Genomic DNA, 9,885 nt, shown 5'->3' with positions numbered 1-9,885 from the left:
TACGTAGAGATACAATCAAGTGCTCATAGTGGGAAACAAAAGAATCTGTTTTCATAAACTTAGTAACCTTACTTTGTTACAAAGTCTCTGTGTAACCAATGGTAAATCATAATATGAGTCAATGAAATATTTATAGTTTAGTGAGTTACTGGAATTGGTGAGAGTAGGACTTGATTTACTTTTTGGTTACATATGAGAACATTAAAATGTTGAAGCAAGAAGGAACCTGAAAATAGATCACTGGATTTAAGGGTTGCCTATTATGACATAGAAGAGATTAATCTGTACAGAACATAGATACCTGTCTCCTCCTAATTTAGTTCCTGTCCAGCTGAAGGAAATCTTTCCTCCCACTCGCCTACGTTTCTCATTCTAATGGCAAATGAGTGGCTATCTAGAACTAACTGGACTTTCTACGTTTGATCAGCTTTGTCTCCAACGTGATCTCTGTCTACACACAGAGTACTTTTTCAGGGGGACATTTCTTGACCCTGAGCCTCAGCTCCATAGAACCGTTTCCCGGGTGCTTCGGGTGCAGGTGTTTGGCACTTTCTGAGGAGGTCGCGTTCAGAGGTTCGCTCCATTTCCCGCGGGCCCGACCGCGGGAAAGGGGAGACGCGGGGAGAGACGTGAGTTTTTCTGCTTGGACGGCAGGAACTGCGCGCTCCGCGGCTGCAGGCTTTCGAGGAGTTTCCAAGCCGGCTTCGCATTTGGGGTGGGTGATGAGAACGAGAAGAAGGAATGAGAGAAGGCAGAGGAGAGTGAACTGTCTCGGTGAAATGGGAATGGGAAGAGGAGGTGAGAAGTGACCCCGGAAGGAGAAAGCGCGCTCCCGGCCGAGGCTCGGCGACTCGGCACGTGGGGTTTTAGGCTTAGGAGCGGGTGCGGCGAGGAGGCCTTGGTACCTTGGAGGTTTTGAGATGCGGTCTCCATCAAGGAATTGCGCTGCTGGAGCTGTTCCGCCCGAGCCCTGAAAAGTTCATGAGGTTGCTGGGAGGCTGACCATTTCTAGTCAGCCTCCTTGCTATTGAACTTTGTGTGATTGGAAAGCTTAATTTTAAAGAATTCGTTAGTTCCCAGGAGAAGTATTCTGTCCTTTTGTTTGAACAGAGTCGTAGAATCCAATACGATTGCACACGACCACAAATGTGTAAAGCAGAGGAACGCTTTCTTTCCGGTTCAGATATGATCCCAAGAACTATAAAATGTTCCCCCAAGAGAGGTCCCACCGAGATTCGAACTCGGATTGCTGGATTCAAAGTCCAGAGTGCTGACCATTACACCATGGGACCAACCGAAAAGGTAAACCTCCGTCTGTAATCATAGTTAAATATTTCCTTCATAAGTTTTCAATAGCTCTAACCCAGAAGAGTTAGGTCAAGCTTCAGTGAGACCACGCTGATAATGAAATCTGACGCTTTACTGTCGCTGGGGAAGAGGCATTGGGCAAAATATCATTCAGGGCAATCCGGGCACTCTCTCTTCTGCTTCTGTTGGGAGCATAAATTAATTTTCGGAAGACCAGCAGAGGCGGATCCAGATTTTGTGAAGTCTGAAACTTACACAAGTTTCTTAAAAAGGACACAAGGGGGTCCTTTTTAAGAAAAAGAATAGACATTCTCAACAGATACAGCTACTCTAAAGCATATATAACGTATCTGAGGAAAAATTGGAATAAAAAGAGGTCGCAGTCTTAACTAATTTCCATTATAATATACTTTTGCAAATTTTACAAAAACATATGTTCATACAGGGCGACCCCTTCCAGGGCCTTGGAGAGCAGTCTTGACACACTTAGTGAAACTCATGATAAATACCCCTCCAAAGAGCAGTTTGGCAATATCTATCAAAATCATCTCTACTCAGCAATTTTTCTTTAAAAAAGCCATCCTACAGAAATACAAACAATTAAAAAATTAAAATATATGTCTAAGGTTGTTCACTGTAATATTTTGCAATATCAGAAACTTGAAAATATGCCCATCCATTCAACGGAAATAATATACTAAAAAGAATGGGATAGATGTAGGTACCCACATGTTGGTTTGGCAGTTTCTGGAGAGGATTTAATCTAAGTTTAAAACAAATAAACACAACCTAGAAATTTGCTGAATTGTAATATATAGCATGAACTAATTTTTGTGAGTCATAGTTTGTGAGTTTATATATACATTTTTAAATAGCTTAAGAAGCGGAATTGGGAATCAAGGAGCTTCTCACTTTTTGTCTGTTCACTTTTGTGAGATATAGTCACTTTAGTAATTAAAAGTGAAAAATCTACAAAAAAAATTAATGCCCTTCAGTAGAGGACTTAGAAGTCATGTTTACTCCATGCTGACTGCCTCCTGTGCTCAGTATGGCGGTGATCACAGAATGCAGAAAATGAAAAAATGTAGAAGATAGAATCCCTGACTGCAAAGGTTAAGAGTTGGTTAGGGGGAAACCACAAAAGATAAGTGCAACATGTCAATAGTGGCTAGGAAAATGAATGGGGAGCTCCATCTCAGTCCTTTTGATGATCTGATGACTCGCGCACATAGACAAAAATTGTATACACAATTTCACTGGGTTTAGCGACTCACTCAAGACCATTTACAGACCTCAAAGGTAAAATTTTTTGATTTAGAGATCTCTAAAAAAGACCTTCTGATCCTTCAAAGTCTCTTGAATCAGAAATGCCAAAATGTGAGTAATAACAGGGAACAAAGTAGAAGCATAGAGAGAATGGGGAAAAGGAGCCATTCAGCAATTCAACAAATATTCCTCAGACATCTATTATTTATTGAGCGCTCTTAACAAGGCCGTGGGGGCAAGCTGGGTGGGGAGGAGGAAGAGGAATTAAGGCTGACACTTGCAATGATTCCTAGGCTTCTAGACCTCCAGCAGAATCCACCCGTGCCACAGCCTTTTCCTCTTGAAACAGCGTTTTCTCTTTGCTTACCTGCATCCACTCTAGCACTGCCTGCTCCGTGCATCTTCGAATACCTTGCCTGGCAGAGCACACTGCCTTGAAGGAGCATGAGCCAGGCGGGAATTTCCTGGTTGCCCACTTGTAATGACTTGTTAGACTCTGAAAACACGTCCAGATTTTCCTTGTTAGGTTTCTGGGGCCAGTTTCACAGGACTGTTTACAGCATGGCTCACAGGAATAGCTACTCCTGTCGTTAGGGGGGAAGCTCACTATATGGATCTTGATTTTTCCCATCTATAAAATGGAAAGAAGGAACTAGATCTTACATTTCTTTTTTCGAGTCTGATTTACGGTGAATGGGAAAGGAGACAGTGGCCCAAATCTAACGAGAAAAGGCCGGTTGAAGCCTACAAATTCGCTGACTTGGCATTCGCTCAGGGATGCTCTTCTACGTCTGTTTTAGGACGCGGCGGTGACTACTGCGGGTCTGAGTGCAGCGACGGCTTATCACCGTGACAAAAAAAACAACAACCCAGAGTAGCCTCTACACTAGCGCTACTCACACCGTGAACCTCTTTTCACCCGGGAACTGGGTAACTCGGGAGTTAAGTCTCTGTACAGTTCACAGAGCACTTGCCTTCGGGTGCTCACCAACGTTACCACGACCACCGAGATGACTGCACCACCTGGAATCCTAGAGCGGACCGGAAGTGAGCGCTGCTCCCCCGGCCTGGCGGGAACGTGGGAGCAGCTGCGTCGGCCAGGAGTGTAGCCCGCGGCCCATCTCTCTGGCGTGGCGCGAGAGGGTCCGAGCTTCCCTGAAGGGAAGTGCAGGCGGAGGGAAGGTTGTGTCTGCGCGGCGACAATCGGGCGTCCTCCGCAGACGGCTAGCCGTGTGGTAGGAGCCCTTCGCCCTCTCCACGCGGGCCTGAACCACAGGGAGCGCCGGTTTCGGAGAGACCTGTCTGGTTTCCTTGGTGGAGCTCGTATATCTAGGCTTTATTTAGGGCCAAAGTCTCCCCAGTTTTCTGTCTCGCAAGTAACCTGCCGCTCAATCTGTGGTCCTGGAGCTTTAGTGAGTGCAGTGAAGAAACTTTAGTGAGAAACTGTACTCACAGTTTCCCGTCTTGTCAGAGAATGGCTTCACTTTCAATGGAATTGCTCGAGTAACTGCCCTGTTGTCACCTAAACAAATTTTTTTTAGCTGCATCTATAATTTTTCTGGTCAACAGGGTTTTCTTATATCGAAAACCTTCCTGACCAAGAATTGACTGGGGCCTTCAAGGAAAATCTGCCTAGACCCTTGTTGGAGGGAGCCTTTCTCTAGGCTAAGGATGGCGGCAGCCCCGGGGGCGCTCCCAGCCTTGGTTGGCCAGGCTTCAGAGGAACAAGGGGAGATTATCAAAGTAAAGGTTAAAGAAGAAGACCCTATTTGGGATCAGGAATCCTGCCGACAGAAGGATTTGTCTCATACCAGGGAACTCTCTCGTCAACGCTTCCGGCAGTTCTGCTATCAGGAGACTCCCGGACCCAGGGAAGCTCTGAGCCAACTCAGGGAACTTTGCCGTCAGTGGTTGAGCCCAGAGATGCACACCAAGGAGCAGATCCTGGAGTTGTTGGTGCTGGAGCAGCTCCTGACCATCCTGCCTGAGGAGCTCCAGGCTTGGGTGCGAGAGCATCATCCTGAGAGTGGAGAGGAGGTGGTGACTGTGCTGGAAGATTTGGAGAGGGAGCTTGATGAACCTAGACAGCAGGTGAGAAATTGGAGGGGCCATCTTCTGTGAAGAATTTGAGTGCGTGGGTCCAAGGTAGAGTAAGTGGGGTTAACTTCACACTGACGGCTGCAAATTCTGGTTCTGGGCATTATTATTTGATCACTGGTGTAGACGAATAGATTCATGCTTCTGGGATAACAATTTGCATGTCAGTGATAGCTGATCCTAATAAGGAGATGGTTTAACCAAATGGGAAACCTTGGTCTATTGCTTGCAAATGGAAAATATCTCTTATTTAGTGACTGTGAGATTAAGGTAGCTATCTCTTCTTACGATCCCCGCTACTTTTACCATATATGAAAGCAAATCAGTGCAGGAATATAAGGAATACCTTCTAGGAGAGACAAATAGAAAAGTAGTCTAATTTAATGGAAATATCAGGAAATGGTGAATCATAAGATCTGGGTTCTATGATAGGCTCTGTCACTAATTAGCTGTATAATCTTGGGCACACACACTTTCTCTGGACTTTGATGACTTCATCTGTACAGTGAAGAGATTAATTGCATCATTTTCCAGATACTTTTCAGTACTTGCAGTTGTTGGTATGTGAGCCAGTATTCTGTCTTTTCCCATCACACTGGAGGTTATTTTTAAGAGAATATACTTGCTTTCTGTGACTGTAATTTTAGAACATTATGGATATTGCCAAACACTGTTACATTTCTATAATGTTACTATCTATACATTTATCTGAATTCTTTTTGAGTATGAACATTGTATGTATACAGTCTGATCTGTTAAAATATGTTTTTCTGGAATGCAGAATCTTTCATGTGAGATTGGTAAATAGGAAAATAAGTCAATATAATGCTGAAATTGTGCCGGCTTATATATGAGTTTTCCCAGAAAGTTGATGTTTTGGGCCACCAAGTAAGAGCAGCTGAATACAAAGTATATGACTATAGCTGAGTGCAGCAAGTTGTGAAGACATACAGTGCATAATGTCCATCCACTTCCATATCCTTCCTCTTGGCTCTCTTGGCCCCAGTCTCTGTTTTGGAAGCCCTTATGTGCATAGTTCCCTCCCATTTTGGTGCATGTTTTGCTAAACTTTTTTGTATTCCAGAAAATGAGCAAGGAAGGGGGTTTGCAAGTGCCATAGAAGCATGCTGGTGATAAAATTTATGCTAGTGAGCACAAAAGAAGAAAAGATTTAACAACTGAAGAAAAGCTCGAAATTATAAAATGTTTTGAAATAAATGAAAGAACATGTGACACTGGGTGTGCAACTGAAATAAAAGAGTCAACTTTACGAACAATTAGAGACAATGCTGGGAAAATAAAGTTATCTAGCTGGAACAGCTTCCATTGCTACAAAATTTATTGGAAGAAGGCATAAGGAAACGGTAGAAATGGAACATTTGCTTGGATTTTATACCAAAGGAAGAAGTAATCAGAGGTAACCTTTCTCAAAATTAAAGAGACGACTTTAGCAATACATGAAGACCTTAAGAAGAAAGTGGAAGATCCTGCAGAAGTGCCTTCATTTAGTGCAAATAGTGGCTGGTTTAGTGGCTTCAAGAACTGCTATGGTTTCCACATTATTAGGATCTCTGGTGAAGCTGTGAGTGCAGAGAAGCTGCAAAGACATTTCCCCGAGTGTTAAGAAATTTGATAAAGAAGGCTATAACCTGGATCAGATTTTTAATTTTGATGAAACTAGTCTCTATTGGAAGCAAATGGCCTCAAGGGCCTGTATCTTGAAGGAGAAATCATAAGATCCGGTGTTTAAGGCTACAAAAGGTCAACTGACTGTGATGCTGGGTGGGAATGCCAGTGGGAATTTAAAGCTAAAGCTTGTGTGATTTATCAGTCTGCCAACCCACAAGCTTTAAAAGGAATTGTAAAGACTAGCCTGGGTGACTGCTATAAGTCTAGCAAGAGAGGCTGGATGACAGGGCAGGTATTTACTTATCGTCAAGGTGATGTTTTGTAGATGATTTCTTAAAATATTGCAAGAAGAACAATTTGTCTTTCAAAATTCTTATAATTCTCAGTAATACACCAAGCCATCCTCCGACAGTTGCTGAACTTCCTTCAAATATTAAAGTTCTCTTTTTATCTCCTCATACAACTACTTTACTCCCTGCTCAGGGTGTGATCACAGTTTTTAAAGCTTATTTAATGATAACATTCAAGGTGTTTATTGGATCAACAGGGGGTGACAATGCACACACAGTTTTTGAATTCTGGAATTGATAGAGCATTAAACCTGCAATTGATAGTCTTGTAGAGGCCTGGAATGATGTCACCAAAGCCTGTTTGCATGGGGTGTGTTGTAAGATTCTCCCTGATTTAATTTATGATTCTAAAGGCTTTGAACCTTCAGAAGAGCTCCCTCAAATCAAAGCAAGCTGTATTGCTCTTGCAAAGGAGGTTGGATTTGAAGAAGTTGAGAGTGAAGATATTGAGGAACTGCTGCAATCTCATGCAGAGGCTCTCTCTACACAAGAGCCACAACAATTAGATGCTGAGGCTCAAATGGAAGCGTTTAAGAGGATGGTGCAGTTCAACAAGCTACCCCACAAGAGCATTTCACTTCTCAGTTATCTTCTGCTCTAAGTATGATAGAAAAGCAGTAACAGTGGGTAGAAGATAATGATGCAGAACACAGCAGGATTTTACTTTGTGGCATGAGGTCCTGTTTGGAGCCATGTTAGCAGCTTCTTTATGAAAGAAAGAAAATATTTAAGCAGCAAAAAGTACATATCTTTTTATAAGCCAATATCAAAGAAATAAAAACAAGATGTTGAGCCAGAACCGTCATTATATTTTTTGTAATATCACTACATTTCTTGGAAAGTGTGCAAATGCTTGTCCATCTGAACTTCTGATGATGATATCCTCTACCCTTGCCTCACCCTTTCCTTACACCTCTTTCTAACAAGATACCATCACCTTTCAAAGTAAAATCCTATACTTAATGTAACATTTCTTTATTTAATGTCTTTTTGACTATACTTGTACTTTTATTGGAATTTCTGTAGTTTTATTAATGCTCTCCTGACAAAGTTGTGTAGAATTTAAATAGTCTACCCTACAACTTTATTTTCTCCATAAATCCTGTTATTTTTTGTGCAGTTTTGCAGAAAGCATGTTTTTTCATGAGTTCATATGTTACTGCATAGATGCCTGTACAGGCAGTCTCTTATCTCTAGCCAGCACACCTTTTCTCTTTGTTTCAAATAAACAATATTAGTTTTTTCCCTTAGGATGTACCTGTTACTTTAAAATTTTCCTCTTCTGGCTTTGTTGAAAAATGCAACCATTGGTAGGACTTGGTGTTTTGTCAATCCTGGGTAATGTTCAGGGTTATGCTCTGCTCATACTTGATAGTTTTTCATGTGACTCAGGGTTATAGAAATCTTCTAGTCTTATTGAATGTCAAGTTTGCATAAATGTTTCTCATTTTTCTTGTTTCTGTGTGATTTCTGAAGGGAGGGGGAAATGCCATTGTTGCAGACACTTTTAGCTGCCAACCCAGTATCTATTGTACACCCCTTCTTTCTTGCTTAAAAAATGTTGATTTTGTTCATGTTGGCTATGTACCTAACTAAATAATTTTCAGCTTTCCTTGTGCTAGAGTTAGCCATGCATCATAGTCTGGCCAGAGAGAAATAAGCATATTTTTTGGGAATTTCTGTAGAAGCTTTAATTTTCCTTATAAAATGGCACAGATGTGTTTAGTTCTGCCTTTTCCCACTTCCTGTCTTGAACGTGGATGTGATATCTGGAGCTGTGGTAGCCATCTTGTGACCATGACATGATGATAAGCGTGAGGATGAATACCAATATGTTATGAATGGCAGAGCAGAAATATAAAGACAACTCAGGTCCCTTACAGAAGTGTTAGGTATGTGAATCAACGCCAGCAACTGCCCTCCTCTGGATTTCTTAGCATATGACAAAAATAAACCCCTATTTGTTTAAGCCACTATAAGTTAGGTGTTTTAATTAATTGGGAAATACATGCATTTCTAATGAATACAGTCATATTTACTCCACTATTTTATGACCAAAATTTCTTATTAGATATCTTAAAAAATCAAATCTGGGAATCATATAGTGAAAGACAAATGACTTTCATAACCAGTTTGAAGTAATTTCAGCTTTGTAATTTGTTTTTGCCATCCAGAGGCACCCTTTACACTTTTGTGGTAAAGGCAGAGTGGAATTCCTCCTATTCCTTCCAAGACCAGGCCTACCTACCTTGGACTAGTCCCTCTAATGGAAGTAAGAAGAAGTAAGCAAGCAGAACCCAGGGAAGCTGAGGAACACAGCCAACCAGCCAATGTCCATAGAAGCGAATTCTAAGGGGATTATCTTAATAGGTAATAACAATGAGATATTACTATATTATAGGTTCATCTATAGCCAGGGAGGATATCTGTGTTGCTTAGAACCCAAAACTTGAAAACAATAGAAAATGAATTTCTATCTACTGTGTTAGGAGAAAACAAAACTAATTGCTTACTTTTGAAAAGGATTAAAACACTGAACTGTATTCATATGTGTAAATAAGCGTGAGAGAATCGGTAGGAAAAACTTGAGTAAAGAAGAGAGCAATAGTCTCATTCGATACTAACATACCATAAAGCCTCTTTAGGTAAAATTGTGGTACTGACACATGAATAGCTGGATCAGTGAAACCATAGAAAGTATGAAAGTGGACTGGAGCACATATGAAAACTGAGTACACAATATATGTGCCATCTCAAATCACAGTGGGGAAAATGGTGTTTTAAGTAAATGGTGTTGGGACAAAGAAGTAGCCATTTCAAAAAGAAACACATGAAACCCATACCTCATACCATATTCCAGAACCAGAATAAACTTTAAATGTGTCAGAGATCAATATATAAAATTTTAAACATCCAGGAACTAGGAGAAAACAAGCATGACTTCTAAAATAATCTGAATGTATAGAATTACTCAAAATCTAGAAGTAATATCAAAAACTTTTTTTTCTACATGAAACATATTTTTTAAATGCAGGACAAAAAACCCCCACAAGCAAATCAATATAATAAATTAGTGAAGATATTTGCAAAATATGTCATAGGTATAAGTGAATCTCCTTAACAGAAATGCAATAAAGATAATCACGAGACATGAGCAGTTTTTTTTCTTTTTTCTTTTTACAAACAAACAAATGGCTATGAGAAGATACTCAACTTCAGTCATAAAAAGAGCAAA

General features: G+C 40.9%; 1 protein-coding gene across 1 annotated transcript in view; it reads left to right on the top strand.

The window, feature by feature from the left end:
* Positions 1–4,245: 4,245 nt before the first annotated feature.
* Positions 4,246–9,885, top strand: part of LOC309829118 (zinc finger and SCAN domain-containing protein 23-like) — a gene marked incomplete at both ends in the record, with an annotated part of 102,922 nt that continues 97,282 nt past the window's right edge. The window contains 1 exon segment of the mRNA XM_082664812.1: positions 4,246–4,665. Coding sequence (XP_082520938.1) covers positions 4,246–4,665 — 420 coding nt within the window.

The sequence above is a fragment of the Grampus griseus genome, assembly GCF_964374135.1.
Source record: "Grampus griseus genome assembly, chromosome: 10".
Classification (NCBI taxonomy): domain Eukaryota; kingdom Metazoa; phylum Chordata; class Mammalia; order Artiodactyla; family Delphinidae; genus Grampus; species Grampus griseus.
This window is presented reverse-complemented; position numbering and strand designations above follow the sequence as displayed.